The 23,395-nt window shown below is 44.1% G+C and overlaps 4 protein-coding genes across 4 annotated transcripts; 3 read left to right on the top strand and 1 right to left on the bottom strand.

Moving 5' to 3' along the window:
- Window positions 1-538: 538 nt before the first annotated feature.
- LOC134473135 (small cysteine and glycine repeat-containing protein 9-like) lies at window positions 539-1,372 on the top strand. The gene has a single exon (XM_063236637.1). It carries the CDS (start codon window positions 586-588, stop codon window positions 943-945), a length of 360 nt encoding a protein of 119 aa, XP_063092707.1. The 5' UTR covers window positions 539-585; the 3' UTR covers window positions 946-1,372.
- Window positions 1,373-8,568: 7,196 nt separating this feature from the next.
- On the top strand, window positions 8,569-9,373 carry LOC134473134 (keratin-associated protein 5-2-like). Its single transcript, XM_063236636.1, has one exon. The coding sequence runs from the start codon at window positions 8,614-8,616 to the stop codon at window positions 8,950-8,952; it is 339 nt and encodes a 112-aa protein (XP_063092706.1). The 5' UTR covers window positions 8,569-8,613; the 3' UTR covers window positions 8,953-9,373.
- A 10,184-nt stretch (window positions 9,374-19,557) lies between these two features.
- LOC101787386 (small cysteine and glycine repeat-containing protein 5) lies at window positions 19,558-20,620 on the bottom strand. The gene has a single exon (XM_063236634.1). It carries the CDS (start codon window positions 20,559-20,561, stop codon window positions 20,238-20,240), a length of 324 nt encoding a protein of 107 aa, XP_063092704.1. The 5' UTR covers window positions 20,562-20,620; the 3' UTR covers window positions 19,558-20,237.
- LOC134473133 (keratin-associated protein 5-2-like) lies at window positions 20,594-22,945 on the top strand. The gene has a single exon (XM_063236635.1). It carries the CDS (start codon window positions 22,224-22,226, stop codon window positions 22,536-22,538), a length of 315 nt encoding a protein of 104 aa, XP_063092705.1. The 5' UTR covers window positions 20,594-22,223; the 3' UTR covers window positions 22,539-22,945.
- Window positions 22,946-23,395: the final 450 nt, after the last annotated feature.

Genomic DNA, 23,395 nt, shown 5'->3' with positions numbered 1-23,395 from the left:
ACTGGCATAAAACAGTACAGGGCCTATGCTGATCCTATTGATTCTGGTTTTCCATTCATTCCTTAGGGAGGTTTTGCTCACTTGGGGGTTAGAAAGGAACCTCTGCAGAGAGAAAACAGTGCTTTCCCTGACCTACAGAGACAGGGAGGGTTTTGCCTGGTGTGGGGTCTTCCTCGTATGTATTTCCAGCGGTTTATTCTTGAATATCTGAGTCATTTGTTGAATTCCTAAGACCACCCTTGGTCCTTACCATTTGCTAGACACTCCTCTGAGCTCTGGAGACAGGAAACATAGAAATACTTGCTTTACCTGGGTACTCATACATGTTAGAAGTGTGTCTATTCTGAGTCCTGAGCTTAAGGGAAGAATCATGGTTAAAGGCAGAAATAACAGCGGGTCACACTGTCAACCAGGAAGGACATGAGAGACCTCGTGAGGCTCTGAGGTAACTATAAGAAACAGTCACAAGGAAGGGGTTGCCGTTCAGGACTAGCTATATAAGGGTCCCTGCAGGATGCAGGGTCAGACTCTTCTATTCTCCTGAGTCCTCTCTCCTCCCTCACCTGCTTCTTGTCTACTGACACCATGGGTTGCTGTGGCTGTGGAGGTTGTGGTTGTGGCAGCTGTGGTGGCTGTGGCAGCTGTGGTGGCTGTGGCAGCTGTGGTGGCTGTGGCAGCTGTGGCGGCTGTGGCAGCTGTGGTAGCTGTGATGGCTGCGGTGGCTGTGGTGGCTGTGGAAGCTGCTGCGGCAGCTGCTGTGGCGGCTGCTGTGGCTGTTGCTGCTGCAAACCCGTAGTCGTCTGCTGCCACCGCACCTGCTGTGGCTCCTGTGGCTGCGGCTCCTGTGGCTGTGGCTCCTGTGGCTGTGGCTGTGGGAAGGGCTGCTGCCAGCAGAAGTGCTGTTGTCAGCAAAAGTGCTGCTGCAAGAAGCAGTGCTGCTGCTAGGTGCTGCCAGCCTGGCCACTGCACGGGTGCTGTTGCTGTGGGGTCTCAGTCTTCTGTCTGCAAAGCTGTAGGGTCAGAGGTCTAGTGCAGGCATGGGCTCTGCCCCGTCCACTCCGTCCTGCTGTGACAAAGGCATCTGGACTCTGTGACGGCTTCTCCCCTGACCGGACACACCATGTTTAACGTTTCCTGTTCTAAGATGGTGACCTCTTCCTGCACGCTATGCAAGGACCAGGATGAAGGGCAACATGATTACCAGGTTGGTAAGTTCAAGTGATGGTTTCCACTGTGTTTTCTGCTTTAAATCTTTTTTTGATCTCTGTGATACTTCATCCGTGTGAACTGCATAGGAAATGCCTCTTCTGTAACCAGAGTTTCTCTAGACAATGCCTTAAAGTTTATTAATAAAATTCTCAAATAATCCCAAGTCTTCCTTTCTTTATCTCACTGTGTTTATTTTCATTTACGTGCCACACTTTATGATCTTCCCCGAGGTGTGGCCTTGGAGAATGCACTGATAATCAGGACTGTGTATTATATACATGCCTGTCACCCACAAGCCTGCATACACATAGTGCAGAGCGATAACGAGTGTGGTAAATGTACACACTGATGTGAGGTGCCATGGAAGGGTGGGACGGCACATTGCCGTGTGGCAGTTTGTGTGATTGAGAAGGCAGGACCTGCCTCTAAAGGAGGCGGCAATCCCAGAATTCAGGAGGCTGAGCCCGGAGGATCAATGCAAGTTCAAGATCAGCCTGGGCAACAAGGTGAACTCAATACCAGCATGAACGACACAGGGAGACACTGGCTCAAAAGACATAGAAAAGGAATGGAAAGAAAAGAAAGGAAAAAAAGAAAGAGGTGGCATTCCATATTGGGTTTTGGGAGTTGCTAAGATTTGGTCCTTAGAGGTGTTTGGGGGCAGGTTTTCCAAGACCTTTCCAAAGACCTTTCCAAAGGATGCAGGAATTTGTAGTTGAAGACATGTATGGGAGCTAGGAAAGTTTAATTAGCAATCTGTCGTGAGTCCATGTCAATAGTTAAAAATAAGAAAGAAAGGGAAGATAAAGTTCATGACTGAAGACCTGTGGTTGTGAGAAGTGCTGCTGCCAGCAGAAGTGCTGCTAGAGAGATGTGGCCCGACCCCAGACAGAGTTCCCAGCAGGGAACTCTTGTTCAGATGCCCTTCTCCCCTCAGTCCTTTGAGGATCAGTGGGAGTTTGAGCCATTTCTGTGTTGCGTGAGGCTCTGGTTCCAAATGAAAACAGTACCACAGGACTGTGGAGTTTTAAGCAAGCAGGCAGGTGCCGCTGGTTCCAGAGGCCTGGCGGCCTGGTGTAAGTGCCCAGTGCACTTTCCCCAGAGTCCATCTCATTTGGGATCCCCGTGGCTTCTGGATGCACTGGAGCAGTTCAGCGGGTCCGGGGCACCGGCACAGGACTCCCAGTTCCGGCTGAGCTTGGTGGACTCTGGAGTTCTAAGTAAGCAGGCCGGCACCATAGGTTCCCGAGGCTGGGCTTGAGCTGGCCTGTTCCTCCTCCATGACCCTCTATCAATCCAGGGAACTGGGTGCCAGAGTCCCAGGAGCTGAAGGCATGGAAGAGGATTTCCAAAACACCCCGAGGAAGCCAAAGAATGACACTCGAAACACTTGAAACACAGAAATATAGGAAAATGACAAAACTAAAGACCAAATTACAATCTCAAACCTTCAGCCCACACAAAGAAACATTAGGAGTGATGTACATAGAAGAAAATTTTTGCCATACACCTCAAATATTGGACATAATAGCAACTGAAATAAACAAGCATCTCCGGGAAGCTTTAAAGGAATTCAAACTAGAAATAATCTCCCAGGTAAAAGAAGAAATGATAAAAGAAATGAAAGAGATGCTGAATACATCTAAAGAAGACACAGTTAAAAATTTGGAAGAACTAAACAAAATCATACAATTCCTAGATGAGCAATACAGAAAACAAACAGAATACATAAAGCAGATGCACAGACATATACAGGAAATCAAAACTTCCACTGAAAGCTGTAAAAACTGCCTCAGTGAAACTGAAGATAGAATTTCAGACCTTGAAGACAAGATTGCAGCTAGTGAACAGGAAAGGAAAGATCCTTTAAAAGTAACAAGGAATCAGGAAATAACAATTCCACAAGTGCAAGATGATGGAGGGGAAAACAACAAAGGATTAATGAAAAAGAAGGGGACGACATAAAGGATGTCAAGATGATATTTAGAGAGGTAATAGCTGATAATTTCTCAAACATGAGATTGGAATCTAACATCAGGAGCAGTGAAGCACATGGAACTCCAAATAGTCATAACCAAAATACAACTACACCCACACATATAATATTCACCATCCCAGAAATCAACATAAGATTAGAATATTAAAAGTGTCAGAGAGAAAACACAGATCACTTATGAAGGAAAACCTATGAGATCCACAGCAGACTTCTCAGCACAAAAAATAAAGTCAAGAAGAGCATGGAGCAAAGTATTCCAGATCCTAAAGTTAAATAATTTCCCACCTAGACTAATGTACCCTGAAAAACTGTCCTTTAAAATCGATGGTGAAATAAGATAGTTCCATGACAAAGAACAGCTGAAGAACTTCATGATCACCAGGCCAACCCTGTAAAAGTTTTGAAGGACAGTTTACATACACTTAGGAAAAAACCACTAAGCAAATCAGACAACTAAACAGAACAGAAAATAAAGATGCAACAGCAGAAAAATAACATGTCAACAATAAACCATCATATAACAGTTATAACCATTAATGTAAATGGTCTCAATGTACCAATGATAAGAAACAGACTGACAGAACGGATGAAGAAACAAAATCCAACCATATGCTATCTACAAAAAACCCATCTAACAGAAAAGGATACTCACAGACTGAAAGTCAAAGGATGGAAAATAATACTTCATGAAACAGGAACCCCCCAAAAAGCAGGAGTCGCCATTCTGTTTGCAGAGAATGTGAACTTTACACCAATAATAATCAGAAGAGATAAAGAAGGTCACTACGTACTTGTTAGGGGAAAGCCTCAAGAGGAAGAGATAACTATCTTAAATGTATATGCACCAAATTCCAGAGCACCCAGTTATATAAAAGAAGTATTTATGGAAATGAAAAATCAAATTATCAGTAACACAATTGTAACAGGAGACCTTAACACACCACTGATACCAAGGGTCAGATCATCCAGACAGAAAATCAGCAAAGAAATAACAGAACTGAATCACACCTGTGAACAAATGGACTTGATAAACATACACAGAGTGTTCCATCCAACAATATCGGAATACACATTCTTCTCAGCAGTACAATGGTCAATTTCTAAAATAGACCATACATTGACTCACACAACGTATTTAAATAAATGCAAAAGAGTTGAAATAATCCCTTGCATTGGATTATTGGATCATAGTGCTTTGAAATTAGAAATTGATGATAAAAGATACTGCAAAAATCCCACAAACACATGGAAACTGAATAACACACTCTTGAGTAATCAGTGGCTCACAGGGGAAGTTAAAGGAGAAATTAAACAATACCTACAAGCAAATGAAAATACAAATACAACCTGCCAGAATCTGTGGAATGCAATGAAAGCCGTCCTCAGCCAAAAATTTATTGCACTGAGTTCCCACATCAGGAAAACAGAGCGAATCCAAATAAATAACCTGATGCTACACCTCAAACATCGAGAAAAAGAAAAGCAAGTCAAGCACAAAGCCAAAAGAATAGAGGAAATTATAAAAGTCAGAGCAGAAATCAATGCAATAGAGCCTAAGAAAATAATCCAAAGAATCAAGGAATCAAAGAATTGGTTCTTGGTAAGAATATATAAAGTTGATAAGCCCCTAGCCAACCTTATGTTAAAAAGGGAAGAAAAAGCTCAAATTCATGCAATAAAAAATGAAAAAGGTGAAATCACTACAGACTCTATAGAAATACAGAAGATCACCAACATCTATTTTCAAAACCTCTACTCTCAAAGGTTTGATAACACAGAAGAAATAGACAGATTCCTAGAAACATATGAAGTACCAAAGCTTGGTCAAAAGGATGTAACACTGCTGAATAACCCAATTTCTATTAATGAAATTGAAAATGCAATTAAATCCTTATCTACAAAGAAGAGCCCAGGCCCAGAAGTATTCACTGCAGAATTCTACAAGAAATAAAGAGGACCTAATGCCGACCCTCCTCAAACTCTTCAATGAAAGTGAAAGCAAAGCAATCCTTCCTAAGTCATTGCTGGAAGCCAATATTACTCTAGTACCAAAACCTGAGAAATACCCAACCGAAAAAGAGAACTATAGACCAATCTCCCTAACGAACACTGATGCAAAAATCATCAATAAAATATTGCTAAGTAGGATGCAGCAAATCATCAAGAAGATTATACAACATGACCAAATGGGATTCATCCCAGGCATGTAGGGATGGTTTAACATACGTGAATCAATAAATGAAATCCGCCACATTAATCAAGCCAAAAGTAAGAATCACATGATCATTTCTATAGATGCAGAAACAGCTTTTGATAAGGTCCAACATTCATTCATGATAAGAACTTTACAGAAAATTAGAATACCTCAATATAATAAAGGCCATCTATGACAAACCAACAGCGAGTATCATACCAAATGGCCAAAACCTGAAGGCCTTTACTTTAAAATCAGGTACAAGACAAGGATGTCCTTTATCACCACACTTATTTCATATAGTATGGGAAATACTAGCCAGAGCAATTAGACAAGAGAGAGACAAAAAGGGGTAAAGATAGGAAAAGAAGTTAAATTATCATTGTTTGCAGATGACATGGTACTCTACATAGAAGACACCCTAAACTCCATGGAAGTCTGTCAGATGTAATAAATAAATTCAGTAATGTAGCTGAATACAAAATCAATACTCAAAAATCATTAGCATTCCTATACACTAACAACAAAATCACAGAGAGAGAAATAGGAGGAGCCACACCCTTCACACTAGCAACCACAAAATGAAATATTTAGGAATTACTCTTACAAAAGAAGTGAAAGAGCTATACAGAGAAAATTATAATACACGGAAAAAAGAAATTGAAGATGATCTCAGAAAATGGAAAGACATCACTTGCTCATGTATAGGAAGAATACATAATGTGAAAATGGCCATTCTCCCAAAACTCTTATACAGATTCAATGCAATCACAATAAAAATACCATCAACATACCTCATAGATCTAGTGAAATCACTCCTAAATTTCATGAAATGATAGGATTATTTTTAAAAGATTTAAAGTATTTCCAAAAGATGAGAAGTATAAAACAAAAAGCGGCCTTTATGCTGAGGACAGGGAGAGAGATGACTGGCAACTCCCACCGCTGGAGTCCGGTGATCTAGCTGGCAGACACTTGGCCTGGGGGGTATGTAAGTAGCCTCGGATTGGGGTGCTACCTAACGGGGCATCAGGGATGCATGGGTAGCCCATTGGTCCTAGGTTTGGCGTCATAGGCAAATTCCTAGAGGCGGGAAGATGTCACAGGTAAATTCTTAGGGGCGGGGGAGATAGGGGCTTCCTGGTTCTGGTTGAGGTTTTCCTGGCTACAGTGTCCTGTCTGGGCCAAAACCCTTTCAATCTGGAGTGAAACATAGAATAGCAAAGACAGTTCTAAGCAACAAAGGCAAGACAGGAAGCATCACAATCCCTGACTTGAAGTTCTACTACAAAGCAACCGTAGTGAAATCAACATGGTACAGAAATCAAAACAGAGCCGAAGATCAGTGGGATAGGTTAGAAGATAAAACCACAACTACAAACACACTCAACCACCTTATCTTTGATAAAAGGGTCAAACAGGTTCACTGGAAGGACGACAGTTTCTTTAATAAATGGTGTTGGGAAAACTGGCTCTCCATATGTCGAAAACTAAACCTTGATCCATGCCTATCACCTTGTACTAAATTAAAACCTAAATGGATCAAAGTTCTGAATATTAAAACAGAAACACTAAATGTATTGGAAGACAAATTGGGTAGAAACCTTGAAGACATAGAGGTAGGTAGACAATTCATGAACAGGACTCAAACTGCACGGGAAATACTTCCTAGAATCAATAACTGGGATAACCTGTTATTAAAAAGGTTCTTATGTCAAAAGCAATCTCAAGCACCGTGAAAGAAAACCCACAAACTGGGAAAAAATCCTAGTGAACTCTCGCTCAGACAAAGGACTTCTGTCTAAAACATATAAAGAAGTTTTAAAAAGTGAGATCCCCAAAATTCAAAGCTCCAATCCAAAAATGGGCATCTGAGATGAATACTTCTCAGATGAAGATATACAAATGACAAATAAATACATGAAAAAATGTGGATCATCATTAGTCATTAGAGAAATGCAAATTAAAACCACACTGAGATTCCATCTCACTCCTGCAACCCCTGGTCCTGAGAGGCGTGTCAGAGGTGGAAGCATGTTTCAGGTTTCCTCCTCTTGGGTTCAAAAACTGAGCTTATCCAAGAGACCCCAGCTGCGAGATGAGGAGCACCAGCACTCAGGGACCTGTGACCCCATGAAGCCAGTTGATATAAGTTTTAGGACCTTCATTGTCAGCCCAAGAGGGGCAGCATGGTGATTAATCCTGGGAGCACATGTGCATCTTCCGGGACTGACTTAGTTCCCAAGTGAGCCAGGCAGCCTTGTGTTCTGAGGTCATCAAGCAAGAACTTTACCTGCTAGACTCAGCATGGCACTTCAGCCTGGGAGCCCCAGAGCTAAAGCCCAGGAGATTTTGGGTCATGAGTCCATGGAGCGTGGCTGGGCTGAGAGCTCAGGCTGGCTTCAAGAATCCTAAGAGAGCCTGGCAGGAGGCTGGAACCCCCAGGATGGGTGTTTCCTTCCTCTGTTTTCCCAGTTCTTTGGTAGATAAGCAACAATCGAACCTCCTTCTGGCACCTGACTTATATTTTCAGTGCCTGACATCACACAGTTATTTTATCATGACTTTAAATGTAAATGGGTAATTCTGATGAATGAAGGAATTCCAGACAGCGAGAAAATGATGGAATACTGGCATAAAACAGTACAGGGCCTGTGCTGATCCTATTGATTCTGGTTTTCCACTCATTCCTTAGGGAGGTTTTGCTCACTTGGGGCTTAGAAAGGAACCTCTGCAGAGAGAAAACAGTGCTTTTCCTGACCTACAGAGACAGGGAGGGTTTTGCCTGGTGTGGGTTCTTCCTCATATGTATTTCCAGCGGTTTATTCTTGAATATCTGAGTCATTTGTCTATTTCCTAAGACCACACTTGGTCCTTACCATTTGCTAGGCTCTCCTCTGAGCTCTGGAGACAGGAAACATAGAAATACTTGCTTTCCCTGGGTACTCGTACATGTTAGAAGTGTGTCTATTCTAAGTCCTGAGCTTAGGGGAAGAATCAAGGTTAAAGGCAGCAATAACAGCGGGTCACGCTATCAACCAGGAAGGACATGAGAGATCTCGTGAGGCTCTGAGGTAACTGTAAGAAGCAGTCACAAGGAAGGGGTTGCTGTTCAGGACTAGGTATATAAGGGTCCCTGCAGGATGCAGGGTCAGACTCTTCTATTCTCCTGAGTCCTCTCTCCTCCCTCACCTGCTTGTTGTCTACTGACACCATGGGTTGCTGTGGCTGTGGAGGTTGTGGTTGTGGCAGCTGTGGTGGCTGTGGCAGCTGTGGTGGCTGTGGCAGCTGTGGTAGCTGTGGTGGCTGTGGTGGCTGTGGTGGCTGTGGAAGCTGCTGTGGTAGCTGCTGTGGTGGCTGCTGTGGCTGTTGCTGCTGCAAACCCGTAGTCATCTGCTGCCACCGCACCTGCTGTGGCTCCTGTGGCTGCGGCTCCTGTGGCTGTGGCTCCTGTGGCTGTGGCTCCTGTGGCTGTGGCTGTGGGAAGGGATGCTGCCAGCACAAGTGCTGTTGTCAGCAAAAGTGCGGCTGCAAGAAGCAGTGCTGCTGCTAGGTGCTGCCAGCCTGGCCACTGCACAGGTGCTGTTGCCGCGGGGAGACTGTCTGCTGTCTGCAAAGCTGCAGGGTCAGAGGCTCCAATGCAGGCATGGGCTCTGCCCCGTCCACTCTGTCCTGCTGTGACAAAGGCATCTGGACTCTGTGACGGCTTCTCCCCTGACCGGATACACCATGTTAACGTTTCCTGTTCTAAGGTGGTGACCTCCTCCTGCACGCTATGCAAGGACCAGGATGAAGGGCAACATGATTATCAGGTTGGTAAGTTCAAGTGATGGTTTCCACTGTGTTTTCTGCTTTAAATCTTTTTTTGATCTCTGTGTTAATTCATCCGTGTGAACTGCATAGGAAATGCCTCTTCTGTAACCAGAGTTTCTCTAGACAATGCATTAAAGTTTATTAATAAAATTCTCAAATAATCCCAAGTCTTCCTTTCTTTATCTCACTGTGTTTATTTTCATTTACGTGCCACCCTTTATGATCTTTCCTGAGGTGTGGCCTTGGAGAATGCACAGATAATCAGGACTGTGTATTACATACATGCCTGTCACCCCCAAGCCTGAACACACATAGTGCAGAGCGATAACAAGTGTGGTAAATGTACACACTGATGTGAGGTGCCATGGAAGGGTGGGACGGCACATTGCTGTGTTGCAGATGGTGTGATTGAGAAGGCAGGACCTGCCTCTAAAGGAGGCGGCAATCCCAGAATTCAGGAGGCTGAGGCCGGAGGATCAATGCAAGTTCAAGATCAGCCTGGGCAACAAGGTGAACTCAATACCAGCATGAACTACACAGGGAGACCCTGGCTCCAAAGACAAAGAAAAGGAATGGAAAGAAAAGAAAGGAAAAAAAGAAAGAGGTGGCGTTCCATATTGGGTTTTGGGAGTTGCTAAGATTTGGTCCTTAGAGGTGTTTGGGGGCAGGTTTTCCAAGACTTTTCCAAAGGATGGAGGAATTTGTAGTTGAATACATGCATGGGAGCTAGGAAAGTTTAATTTGCAATCTATCGTGTGTCAATGTCAAAAGTTAAAAATAAGAAAGAAAGGGAAGATAAAGTTCATGACTGAGGACCTGTGGTTGTGAGAAGTGCTGCTGCCAGCAGAAGTGCTGCTAGAGAGATGTGGCCCGACCCCAGACAGAGTTCCCAGCAGGGAACTCTTGTTCAGATGCCCTTCTCCCCTCAGTCCTTTGAGGATCACTGGGAGTTTGAGCCATTTCTGTGTTGCGTGAGGCTCTGGTTCCAAATGAAAACAGTACCACAGGACTGTGGAGTTTTAAGCAATCAGGCAGGTGCCACTGGTTCCAGAGGCCCTGCGGCCTGGTGTAAGTGCCCTGTGCACTTTCCCCAGAGTCCATCCCATTTGAGATCCCCGTGGCTTCAGGACTCACTGTAGCAGTTCAGCGGGTCCGGTCCACCAGGACTGGACTCCCAGTTCCGGCTGAGCTTGGTGGACTCTGGAGTTCTAAGTAAGCAGGCGGGCACCACCCGTTCCCGAGGCTGAGCTTTAGCTCGCCTGTTCCTCTCCCAATGATAGTTCTCTATCAATCCAGAGAACTGGGTGCCAGAGTCCCAGGAGCTGAGGGCATAGAAGGTGATTTCCAAAAGACCCTGAGGTAGCCGAAGAATAACACTTGAAACACTTGAAAAACAGAAGTATAGGAAAATGACAAAACTAAAGACCAAATTACAATCTCAAACCTTCAGCCCACACAAAGAAACATTAGGAGTGATGTACATAGAAAATTTTTGCCATACACCTCAAATATTGGACATAAGAGCAACTGAAATAAACAAGCATCTCCGGGAAGCTTTAAAGGAATTCAAACTAGAAATAATCTCCCAGGTAAAAGAAGAAATGATAAAAGAAATGAAAGAGATTCTGAATATATCTAAAGAGGACACAGTTAAAAATTTGGAAGAACTAAACAAAATGATAGAATTCCTAGATGAGCAATACAGAAAACAAACAGAATACATAAAGCAGATGCACAGACATATACAGGAAATCAAAACTTCTGCTGAAAGCTGTAAAAACCCCCTCAGTGAAAGTGAAGATAGAATTTCAGACCTTGAAGACAAGATTGCAGCTAGTGAACAAGAAAGGAAAGATCTTTTAAAAGTAACAAGGAATCAGGAAATAACAATTCCACAAGTGCAAGATGATGGAGGGGCAAACAACAAAGGATTAATGAAGAAGAAGGGGATGACATAAAGGATGTCAAGATGATATTTAGAGAAGTAATAGCTGATAATTTCCCAAACATGAGATTGGAATCTAACATCAGGATCAGTGAAGCACATGGAACTCCAAATAGTCATAACCACAATAAAACTACACCCAGACATATAATAATCACCATCCCAGAAATCCAACACAAGAATAGAATATTAAAAGCTGTCAGAGAGAACACACATATCACTTATGAAGGAAAACCTATCAGATCCACAGTAGACCTCTCAGCACAAACAATAAAGTCAAGAAGAGCATGGAGCAAAGTATTCCAGATCCTAAAGTAAAATGATTTCCTACCTAGACTAATGTACCCTGAAAAACTGTCCTTCAAAATCGATGGTGAAATAAGATAGTTCCATGACAAAGAACAGCTGAAGAACTTCATGATCACCAGGCCAACCCTGTAAAAAGTATTGAAAGACAGTTTATATACACTTAGGAAAAAACCACTAAGCAAATCAGACAACTAAACAGAACAGAAAATAAAGATGCAACAGCAGAAAAATAACATGTCAACAATAAACCGTCATATAACAGTTATAAGCATTAATGTAAATGGTCTCAATGTACCAATGATAAGAAACAGAGTGACAGAACGGATCAAGAAACAAAATCCAACCCTATGCTGTCTACAAGAAACCCATCTAACAGAAAAGGATACTCACAGACTGAAAGCCAAAGGATGGAAAATAATACTTCATGCAACAGTGTCCTGTCTTGGCCAAAATGCTTTCAATCTGGAGCCAGAAGAGACATAGAATAGCAAAGACAGTTCTAAGCAACACAGGTAAGACAGGAAGCATCACAATCCCTGACTTGAAGTTTTACTACAAAGCAACCGTGGTAAAATCAAGATGGTACGAAATCAAAACAGAGCCAAAGATCAGTGGGATAGATTAGAAGATAAAACGACAGCTACAAACACACTCAACCACCTTATCTTTGATAAAATGCCAAACAGGTTCACTGGAAGGATGACAGTTTCTTTAATAAATGGTGTTGGGAAAACTGGCTCTCCATATGCCTAAAACTAAACCTAGATCCATACCTATCACCATGTACTAAATTAAAATCTAAATGGATCAAAGTTCTGAATATTAAAACAGAAACACTAAATCTAGTGGAAGACATTTTGGGTAGAAACCTTGAAGACATATAGGTAGGTAGAGAATTCATGAACAGGACTCAAACTGCACGGGAAACACTTCCCAGAATCAATAACTGGGATAACCTGTTATTAAAAACGTTCTGTATGTGAAAAGAAATGTCAAGCATAGTGAAAGAAAACCCACTAACTGGGAAAAAATCCCGGTGAACTCTCCCTCAGACAAAGGACTTCTGTCTAAAATATATAAAGAATTTTTAAAAAATCAGATCCCCAGAATTCAAGGTCCAATCCAAAAATGGGCATCTGAGATAAATACTTCTCAGATGAAGATATACAAATGACAAATAAATACATGAAAAAATGTGGATCATCAGTAGTCATTAGAGAAATGCAAATTAAAACCACACTGAGATTCCATCTCACTCCTGCAAGAATGGCCAGTATCAAGAAAACCATCAACAACTAATGCTGGAAAGGCTGTAGGGAAAAAGGAACTCTCTTGTACTTTATTTGGGATTGTAGATTGCTGCAGCCATTGTGGAGGTCAGTCTGTAGATTTCTCAAAAAGCTGGGTTTGGAAGTCCCATTTGTTCCAGCTATCCCACTTCTAGGCATATTCCCAGAAGTACTGAAAGCATCATACCACAGAGGTATATGTGCACCCATGTTTATAGCTGCACAATTTGTAAAGGCCAGATCTTGGAAGCAACCTAAGTGCCCATCAACTGAGGAATGGATCAAACAGTTGTGGTATTTTTACACAGTGGAGTACTCCTCAACTATAAAGTAGGATCACACTGAGATATTGATAAATAAATGGATTCAGCTTGAGACCATACTCATAAGGGAAATAAATCAAACTCACAACATGTATGAATACCGAATAGTTTCCATATTGTAAGAAATGATTCTTCTTCTTCTTCTTCTTCTTCTTCTTCTTCTTCTTCTTCTTCTTCTTCTTCTTCTTCTTCTCCTTCCGCTGCCGTTCTCGCAGTGGCTTTTGCTTCTGCTTCTTAATTTGTATCGGGGACTGACTTTACAAACTCGCATTTGCCAGGCAGTCTTTTGTGCCGCTGTATCCCTGGCCTCAAGTTAGTCGTAATGTGTGCATTCAAAAACAACATAATAATCTAGAGGAGATGAATTCCCTCTGTCTCATACTGGCGTTCAGCAACCTTAGGTCAGACATTGGTAGACAAGGTAGGATATGCATAAATGAGACCTGGCAACTCTAGTGGTGCGGGGCTACATCTGAATGGTCATCTTTAAGTCTCAGAATAATAGCAAAATTAAAAATATATGCATCAGCAGCATAATATTTTTGTAGGTACCTAAAATCCACTCATCTTGCAAACATGTGCTGGGTAGTTATTAGAAGCTACACATTGCTCTAGACACCAAAACCGGGTCAATGAACAGAGCAGACACAATCACATTTCCTCATAGAGCTAACAACCCAGTGCAGGGGAAAGGGTGGAACGTACGTATAATGAATATATAGGTTGTGCACATGTCAGAAACTGGTAAGATACGAGGCATAAACTAAGATAGAACTTCAACCTCTGCTCCACAGCAAGAAGCCCAGGAAACCAGCCCATCATCTCTTGTTGCCAGGCTAGCAGGCAGCAGAGTCACAGGAACTTAGATCCACAGTATCTCTCACAAATGGCTCAGGATGCCCATAATGACAATGTGCCCAAATGGCTAACACTTGATTAAAAACTGACGTCTCTAATCACTAGTGTCCCCATTTTATCGAAAAATTTAGAAAAAAATATAGGGCTAAGGAGAGAAGTCTGGCAAACTCATCAAACCAATGACAAAAGAGATCCTGCTGTCAGTTATTCTGTCTATGACTGGGGCGACCCTGAAGCCCTCCTTTCCCGCTGTGGAAACCTTTGTGCTCCTCTGCCTGACTGTGAGTCTTGGCCACACTACAAGAGTTGATGGCTGATACTTTGCCTGTGGCAAACATGGATAAAAATGGCCTTTGCCTGTTCTCATTTGTTTCTTTTATTCCAGGACTTAGGATTCTGCTCCTAAGAATGTATGAGTTCAGCACCTGTGCTCAGGCAGAGCCATGCACGCATGCTCACAGCAATGCTGCCCCAGTGGGGATTCCCATCATCTGGAGAACAGATAAACAAACTTATGCCAGTGTAGTCTAGAAAGGCATGCATGTAGGTGCTATAGAACCAAGTCCAAAGTAAAGCAAAAGAGTGAAGACTACAGGCTTTAGAGCAGGGGCTGGAGCACAGGGTGTAAGAGGATGGGTTGTTTGATGATAAACTTAATGGTCAGGAGCTTGGCTTGTTAATTACAATAGTAAGCAGTAGTTTTAAAAAAAGCTACTCCTGGTTTAGAGATTTAGTTCAGTGGCGTAAGCGCCTGCCTTGCAAGCCCACAATACCTGGTACCAATAAAAAAAAAAAGAGGGAAAGAAATGCATACTTTACAAAGGCTATTCCTCTATCGCATTGTGGGCCTGGGATTGTGGGGGTTACAGGACACTGAGATGTGATCCCAAGAGGCCATGGAGCTACCTGCAATGATCTGAGGGAGTTTGTGCGGCGGGGTGCTCTAGGTGAGGTGTGCTGATCCGTCAGGGGAAGGCCTGAGAAGAAAGTGGTCCACAGGGGTCACTGATGTCTTTGTGGTCCATGCACATGAAAGAAAGAATGGCACGGCTGTGGCTTGAGAGTCCCTGGGAAAGGCACATCGAAAGCATGTCCGGGGGAGGAGAGGACGCCAGTGAGGACCCAAGGTACAGTGTGATTAACTTTCCCCCTGTAATTGTGTACCCTGTAATATCATAGCAAGAGAGGAGAGGGTTCACATAAAAATTTATGGCCGTGTTCTGGCCTGCAGGTGGAGAGTTCAAACATGTGGCATGGACACCCCTTTGATTAGGCTACACAGCAGGTGAGTGTTACCTTGTTCCCCAAGTGCCAGGCGTGCACTTCCCCTGTGGATCGTGTCCAGCTGCATGTGCTCTGCTGCTCTGTGGAGCTGCAAAGAGGCACAGTGACTCTTTGCTCTGCAGGGACACTGGTGGCTGTGCCTCGGAGACGGGTAGTGTGTGTGCTCTCGCTCAAGCCAACACTCAAGAACCTTGTGCAAAAGATGCCCCACTCCAATTTTAGCCCTCAGCTGAAGGAGCAATTTCTAACCAAATAATGTGGAGTTTGACACCCTTCATCAAGGAGTTGTGGTCATCACCCAAGTGATGCTTGGGAAAAATATTCCCAGTGTTGAGAGGAGCTGAGTGGGTTTATGAGAGCAGAAGTGATTGTGCAAACCAGCCGGCGAGTCGCGCACACAATCTTACTGTCATAGTTTTGGTGTTTGCCTGGAAACTTGAGACTCTCTGAAATAAAAAAATTAGGAAATAATAAAGCAAAATGATGAACGTGTGTATGACACGATGGTAGCAGAAGTTACTTTAGAGACGGGTGATTTTCTCTTGCTCCTTTATTCTGTTTTTAAGTTGTTTATAATGAACTTTGGCTATTGTAAATTCACAAAAATATGACCATACAAAGACAGAATGCAACACAACCCTGTTTTTTCACTTTTCTCTTTCCGTATTAAGACCTATATGAAGTGAGAAGGGGGACTCAGGAAAGAGGCAGAGGCAGCCTCAGATGTTGGGGCTGGGGCTCCCTGAGTGTGAGGGTTGCTCACACTGCTTGAATGTGAGGGGTGCTGTTGCTGTCCGTGGCTTATTCAGGAGCTCGTCACATGGGTATGAGTGTGTTTGTGTGAATCTCTCTCACCTGGCTGTGTTTTCTTGGGAGCCCAACAAGTGGATGTAGGTGTGTTACAGTTCCTTGATTCAAGATCTTTGGGCAGGATATATATGAATTTAAAAAGTATATAGAGAATCTTCAATTTGATTTGCTCTGATTTTTTTTAAAAAAAGTATATAGAGAACAGGATGGCGTGAAGTAAAGGAAACCTGTTGACTGAGTGAAGTTTAAAGCAAGAATCCCCTCGTCTTTTCCCTCCAAAGTGCATTACTTTCCACCCATAGGAATCCCGAAGCTGGTGTCTGACTAATGGAAGATCAGGCCACCTCTGGGGATGGTGTCACTGTTGCCAGTCTTGCTGGGAATCCCTCAGCCCCCCACCTCAAAGCTTCCGGGTAAGAAGAGACACACTGAGTATTACCCAAGAAGAAGGCCCAGGAGGACCACTGTACTGGGCTCAGGCCTCTTTGTGGGTCTGCAGCATCTCATTTGTGCTTTGGGGATCATGTCTTCTCCTTAACTGTATGTGAGTGTGTTACAATTTTAAGGTAAATGTCTCTTTATGTAAGTTGTATCATACACACAGTCTGCTGTGATTTGAATGGTGGAGTGACGTGGAGATGGGGACTGAACACAGAGCCTCACACACGCTAGGCCCCTAGTGCTCTACATTGAGCTATGGGCTTATACTGTTTTTTTAGAAGCATAAAGGGAATTTTTTGCTGAATTTCTAAAGTATTCACTCAAAGACAGTCTGTAGGCACTCAAGAGGGTAACAGGCTGTGCAGTCTGGAGATGAGAATATTTATGTATTTTGCCCATGTAAATCTGTGGAATTTGTGAATCTATTGGAAGTTTGGGCCTAGGTGACTGCATAAAGTGACAGCGTGCACAGAGGGTGGAGAAAAGTCATGCCTCATTTTCTCGGTCAAAGTGTGAGCCATTCTCCAGGGCAAAGGCAGGGCTAGTTTGAGTTTATAAACATGCGATTTAAGATGTTTGATCTAAACACATTTTTCAGAATCTTTGAATCTGTTCCTCTGTGTTTCAGTTTCTGAACTTTATAAATTGAGCTGGTTTACGTGCATGTAGTATCTTTAAGGAATGTGGGATGGAGTATGGGTATGGATGACCTACATTCATTTTGATCATTTCCTAGATCTCAAATAACCCCTTGTAAGTTCCCAGAGATCTGGTTCACTGTCCCACACCCTTTTTGTTAGTATTTATTTATAGTGCATAACAAGTATATTCATTGTGGGGAATCAATACAAGTACATACCACTTACTGAGTCTTTGAATTTCCCTGTCTCGAACCTTGTCCTGGACCTCCTCTTTATGCAGGAAGTTTGTATTCGTAATCCTATGGAAAATGTTCTGAAATTCCAGTGAGTTTATTCCAACCTGCCCCTTCCAGTTCAAACCAAGGTGAGAATAAAGACATAATTATAGTTATAGGGAGCCAAGGGGTCCTAAGCTCAGCCTGGATGAAGGTTCACTGGAACCAAGACCTCAACCCAGGGCCTAAGTTCGGTTTTTTAAAATTCTCCACGAGGGCAGTGGCTTGGGGGTGAGTGACAGTGAAAGTGGCAGGAAACACATGACTGCTGTGAGCTGGGCTAGGTAGGAGTCCTGAGAAGACCTCTGCCACATGGCAAGAAAAGCAGAGCAATTTGCATGACACAGGTGAGGTAGTACCTAGTGTTTTGGGGTCAGTGATTCAGCTCTGCTGTGCAATCCTTTGTGCCCTGGAAGTCTTGCCTCCTCTCCGCAGACTTGATCCAGCTGATAGCATGGAGCACACTTCATCCCTCCCAGATAAACCAGGGTCTTTGGGAGTCACTGGGCAGGGAAAGAGGGATTGTCTCTTGCTTCAAAGATTACACATCAGCTCCTCAGCCAGCCCAATTTACACTGATTAAAGCCAACTGTAGGGATAAGAAAAGTCCTAGCCAGCTCTCAGTATATCAATACTCCAGATAGGGCCAAATTTATTTTTATTTTTTTGTCTTTTTCATTTTTGTCGGTACCAGGGATCGAACTCACGACTGCCTGCTTGCAAGGCAGGCGCTTATGCTGCTGAGCTAAATCCCCAGCCCCATAGGGCCAAATTTATACAAAACAGAGATAACTGCTCTTCTTTCAAGGACAGTCATCTAGGCCGGACTTCCGTTCCCTCCTTTCTTTCCCTGCCTTGAGCTCCCTTCCCATTTCCAGGTAGTCTATCTCTCTGTTTCCTGTCACATACCTTTTCTTTCACTCTTGAAATTACAAGCCATGTGATATTTAGCCCTCTGTGTCTGATTTATTTCCCGTAGCATCATGGTCTCGAAGTGAAAGCACTTTCCTATGACAGCTCCAGTTTAGCCTTTATGGCAGAGTAATGCTTGTTGTATATAAGTACCACAATTTTTATCCTTATCTGATGGTGAAAACATAGGTGGCTTCCACAATTCACTGTTTCTGACAACCGTGAAATCATCGCTTGTATGTATGTTTCATTTAAGCTGGGCCTCCTAACAAAAGGCTTGGTTCTTCCTACTCTTTTACTCCATAGACTCTAAAAATAGTGATTGATACGTCTTTGTTCAAAACATGAAATGTGTGAGTTGAAGGGCAGGTAGGAATTCTGTTAAGATTTTCACCTCACTGTCCTGGAAGCAGTATCTGTTAGCATTCTCAATACTGTAGAGATAGTATTGACTATTTCTCTACGTCCAGCCAGCAGTTTGTGAGTCATTTCCAGCAATAAATTCGGGGGCTAAGAAAGAAAAAAAACCTGTTCAAGATATCAGTGAAGATACCTCCATTACTGCAAACAGGTATTGGTGGTTGTAGTGGTATTTGGGAGTGTCTGTGTGTGTGTGTCCTCATGAAAAATTCAATTTTGCAAAGATGTCACAGAATTTACCTGAAACCTTCATGGATCCAAATGTTGATTTGCTTCTGTCTAATGGGAAAATGAGGTGTTCAATGAGAAAGAGTACTGTGTTCTGAAAGAATGTTATATTGTAGGTAGATGTACACTTGGCTGAACATGTTAAGGGATCCATCTTTCTGACAAAACTAAGATTTTAAATGCACTAGGGAAATCTCCATACAAAAAAAAAATCACTATTCTCAGTTGAATTTAGATTGAAGTGAAAATCTATACATTCATTCACTAAGTTTCTTCCCTAAGAAGGAATATGTGTAGTAAATAAAGGTGGAAATTCTGATACCTAAGGTAAATTTTGTCCAAAAATTGTGTGTGTGTGTGTGTGCGTGTACTTGGCTATTACCACAGTTTATTTAAACTTGTTTTTGTAAAACATGGATATATCTGTAGCAGTATAGATTTAAAACATAAAACATTTAAAATTTTAATATACATAGGTGGAGATTTTCTATCACCGAAGTAGTTCAAGCTCACAATAAATCAAGCTAAACAGGGAGTTATTTTCCTTCCTTAAAACAACTCATCGTTCCTTGGAAATAACCACAAAAGAAGGGGTTTTTATGAGGCAATATTTTAAAGAAAATGGAGCAAAGTTTATTAGACATTTAGAGGATTGCTGATGGTAAGCAGTAACCCAAAGCAGCAAAGGAAATGTCAGGGATGCATGGTCCTCAGAGGAAAGGAAGACATTCACAGAGAAAAGCATGAACAGGAGATGGGAGGAGAATACTGAGGATCCTGAGCCAATTAGCCTAAAACTTTGGGTGGCTTTGGTGCTTAGAGGTATTTATTTCCTAGAACTTAACTATTTCTGGTCATTCAGAAGCTTTTCAAGTGGGAAGGCTTGGGCTACCGAAAGGGAAAAAGATGGCACATAAACAAGATCCTGGTCACAGCCCAAAGAGATCCACCTCACACACAGGGCAGATAGATCAGCCAAGACCAGATTAAAGAGCTTCCCACTTCCACCCCCACGCCTACCACAGCCTGCCCGGGGCAGAGGCCAGGCCGCAGGGCAGGGAAAGTAGCACATATGCTGAGTGCTACAGCCATCACCGAGGGATAATAAGGGACTTTCCACCCTTGTCCTCGGATGCCATTGTATAAGATGCCCACAGAGCCTTATAAAACCTGAAACACAGAGCAGAATCAAGAAGGAAGATGCCACATGCCCTGGGACAGGCAGACATATATATCAGACAGGATGGCAGATTCCTCACCAGGAGAAGTAAAGGGCCCAGGTAGGTCTTGCTAGCAGCAGCACTGCCTCTTGCAGCCGCACTTTTGCTGACAGCAGCACTTCTGCTGGCAGCAGCCCTTCCCACAGCCGCAGCCACAGGAGCCGCAACCACAGGAGTTGCAGCAGGTGCGGCGGCGGCAGACGACCACGGGGGTGCTGCAGCAGCCCCCACAGCAGCCAGCGCAGCAGGGGCAGCAGCCAGAGCAGCAGCCAACCCGGTAGCATCTGCAGGTGGTGCAGCTGTTGCAGCCACCGCAGCCACCGCATCCGCCACAGCCACCGCAGCCGCCACAGCCACCGCAGCCGCCACAACCTCCACAGCCACAGCAACCCATGGTGTCAGTAGAGAAAACACAGGTGAGGGGAGGACTCAGGTGAGGAAAGACTCAGGAGAGCAGGATCTGATGCGCCTCCTTTGGCTCCCCTTATATGCTGCTCCTCCTTCCTTGTTTTGCCCCAGTTTCCATGGAAGGATCTCACAAGACCTTTTGCCTACTTCCTTGTCAAGGATCTCTCCAGGATAGCACTGCTGTGTCCAGACTGTGGTCTCTTAGGAAGCCTGGAGATTCCGCCTATGACTGGAATAATTATGTGATGCATCTTAGTCCAGAAGGGGGAAATGGTGGCTAGAGAAACCACAGCTTCAGGGTTCACTGTGACCCTGGGTCTCACCCACTGGCCATGGTGGGTGGGATTGGAGTGTTCAACTCACAAGGCTGAACTTCTGAGGTTGCTGAGCAGCAGAGCACTGAGCAGGAAGATCCCTAACAACCCCTGGTCCTGAGAGGCGTGTCAGAGGTGGAAGCATGTTTCAGGTTTCCTCCTCTTGGGTTCAAAAACTGAGCTTATCCAAGAGACCCCAGCTGCGAGATGAGGAGCATCAGCGCTCAGGGACCGGTGGCCCCATGAAGCCAGTTGATCTAAGTTTTAGGACCTTCATTGTCAGCCCAAGAGGGGCAGCACGGTGATTAATCCTGGGAGCACATGTGCATCTTCCGGGACTGACTTAGTTCCCAAGTGTCCCAGGCAGCCTTGTGTTCTGAGGTCATCAAGCAAGAACTTTACCTGCTAGACTCAGCATGGCACTTCAGCCTGGCGGGGCTGGACACAGAGCCCGAGAGCTAGAGCCCGGGAGATTTCGGGTCATGAGTCCACAGTGCATGGCTGGGCTGAGAGCTCAGGATGGCTTCAAGAATCCTAAGAGAGCCTGGCAGGAGGCTGGAACCCCCAGGATGGGTGTTTCCTTCCTCTGTTTTCCCAGTTCTTTGGTAGATAAGCAACAATCGAACCTCCTTCTGGCACCTGACTTATATTTTCAGTGCCTGACATCACACGGTTATTTTATCATGACTTTAAATGTAAATGGGTAATTCTGATGAATGAAGGAATTCCAGACAGCGAGAAAATGATGGAATACTGGCATAAAACAGTACAGGGCCTATGCTGATCCTATTGATTCTGGTTTTCCATTCATTCCTTAGGGAGGTTTTGCTCCCTTGGGGGTTAGAAAGGAACCTCTGCAGAGAGAAAACAGTGCTTTCCCTGACCTACAGAGACAGTGAGGGTTTTGCCTGGTGTGGGTTCTTCCTCATATGTATTTCCAGCGGTTTATTCTTGAATATCTGAGTCATTTGTCTATTTCCTAAGAACACACTTGGTCCTTACCATTTGCTAGGCTCTCCTCTGAGCTCTGGAGACAGGAAACATAGAAATACTTGCTTTCCCTGGGTACTCGTACATGTTAGAAGTGTGTCTATTCTAAGTCCTGAGCTTAAGGCAAGAATCAAGGTACGCAGCAATAACAGAGGGTCACACTGTCAACCAGGAAGGACATGAGAGACCTCGTGAGGCTCTGAGGTAACTGTAAGAAACAGTCACAAGGAAGGGGTTGCTGTTCAGGACTTGGTATATAAGGGACTCTGCAGGATGCAGGGTCAGACTCTTCTATTCTCCTGAGTCCTCTCTCCTCCCTCACCTGCTTGTTGTCTACTGACACCATGGGTTGCTGTGGCTGTGGAGGTTGTGGTTGTGGCAGCTGTGGTGGCTGTGGCAGCTGTGGTGGCTGTGGCGGCTGTGGCGGCTGTGGCAGCTGTGGTAGCTGTGGTGGCTGTGGTGGCTGTGGTGGCTGTGGAAGCTGCTGTGGCGGCTGCTGTGGCGGCTGCTGTGGCTGTTGCTGCTGCAAACCCGTAGTCGTCTGCTGCCACCGCACCTGCTGTGGCTCCTGTGGCTGTGGCTCCTGTGGCTGTGGCTGTGGCTGTGGGAAGGGCTGCTGCCAGCAGAAGTGCTGCTGCAAGAAGCAGTGCTGCTGCTAGGCGCTGGTGCCCTGGTTGCAGTGCAGGGGATGTCCCCATGGGGGATCTCAGTCTGCTGTCTGCAGAGTTGCGGTGTCAGTGGCTCAGGTGCAGGCGTCGTCTCTGCTCATCCACTCTGTCCTTGCTGTGAGGATGGCACCTGGGCTCAGCGATGGCTTCTCCCCTGACCAGACACACCATGTTTATTGTTGCTTGTTCTAAGGTGGTGACCTCCTGAATGGTATGCAAGGACCAGGATGAAGGTCAACATGATTATGAGGTTTGTAAGTTCAGGTGATGGTTTCCACTCTGTTTTCTGCTTTAAATCATTTTTTAATCACTATGTTACTTCATATGTGTGAACTGCATAGAAATGCTCCTGCGTAGCCTGATTTTCTCTTTACAATGTGTTAAAGTTTATTAATAAAATTGAAAAATAATCCTAATGTCTCCCTTTCTTTATCTCACTGTTTTTATTTTCATTTGCATTCCACTTCTTGTTATCTTCCCTGATATGTGGCCTTGGAGAATGCTCAAATTATTAGGACTCTGTGTGACACACACCCAGGTGACCCCCAAGCCTCCTCACACACTGTGCAGAGTGATAATGAGCATGATAAAGGCCCACATTGATGTTAGGTGCTGTGGAGGGGAGGGATAGCACATTGCTGCATGGGGATTGGGTGTGATTCAGAAGAGCAGGACCTGCTTTCAAAGGAGGCAATCCTAGCACTCTGGAGGCTGAGGCAGGAGGATTATTGAAAGTTCATGATCAGCCTTGGCTACACGCTGAACTCAATAGCATTAACTGCATTGGGAGAGCCTGTCTCAAAAGACAATGAAAAGAATTGGAAAGAACAGAAAGGAAAAAAAGAGGT

This window comes from Cavia porcellus, unplaced genomic scaffold (genome assembly GCF_034190915.1).
Source record: "Cavia porcellus strain 051 isolate PalLab524CR breed Dunkin Hartley unplaced genomic scaffold, mCavPor4.1 scaffold_26, whole genome shotgun sequence".
NCBI classification, from domain to species: Eukaryota; Metazoa; Chordata; class Mammalia; order Rodentia; family Caviidae; genus Cavia; species Cavia porcellus.
Note: the sequence above shows the minus strand (reverse complement) of the source record. Positions and strands in the feature narration are given on the sequence as shown.

Bases quoted from the DNA above. Each gene is read 5' to 3' on its own strand.
- LOC134473135 (XM_063236637.1), top strand. From the start codon at position 586: ATGGGTTGCTGTGGCTGTGGAGGTTGTGGTTGTGGCAGCTGTGGTGGC.
- LOC134473134 (XM_063236636.1), top strand. From the start codon at position 8,614: ATGGGTTGCTGTGGCTGTGGAGGTTGTGGTTGTGGCAGCTGTGGTGGC.
- LOC101787386 (XM_063236634.1), bottom strand. From the start codon at position 20,561: ATGGGTTGCTGTGGCTGTGGAGGTTGTGGCGGCTGCGGTGGCTGTGGC.
- LOC134473133 (XM_063236635.1), top strand. From the start codon at position 22,224: ATGGGTTGCTGTGGCTGTGGAGGTTGTGGTTGTGGCAGCTGTGGTGGC.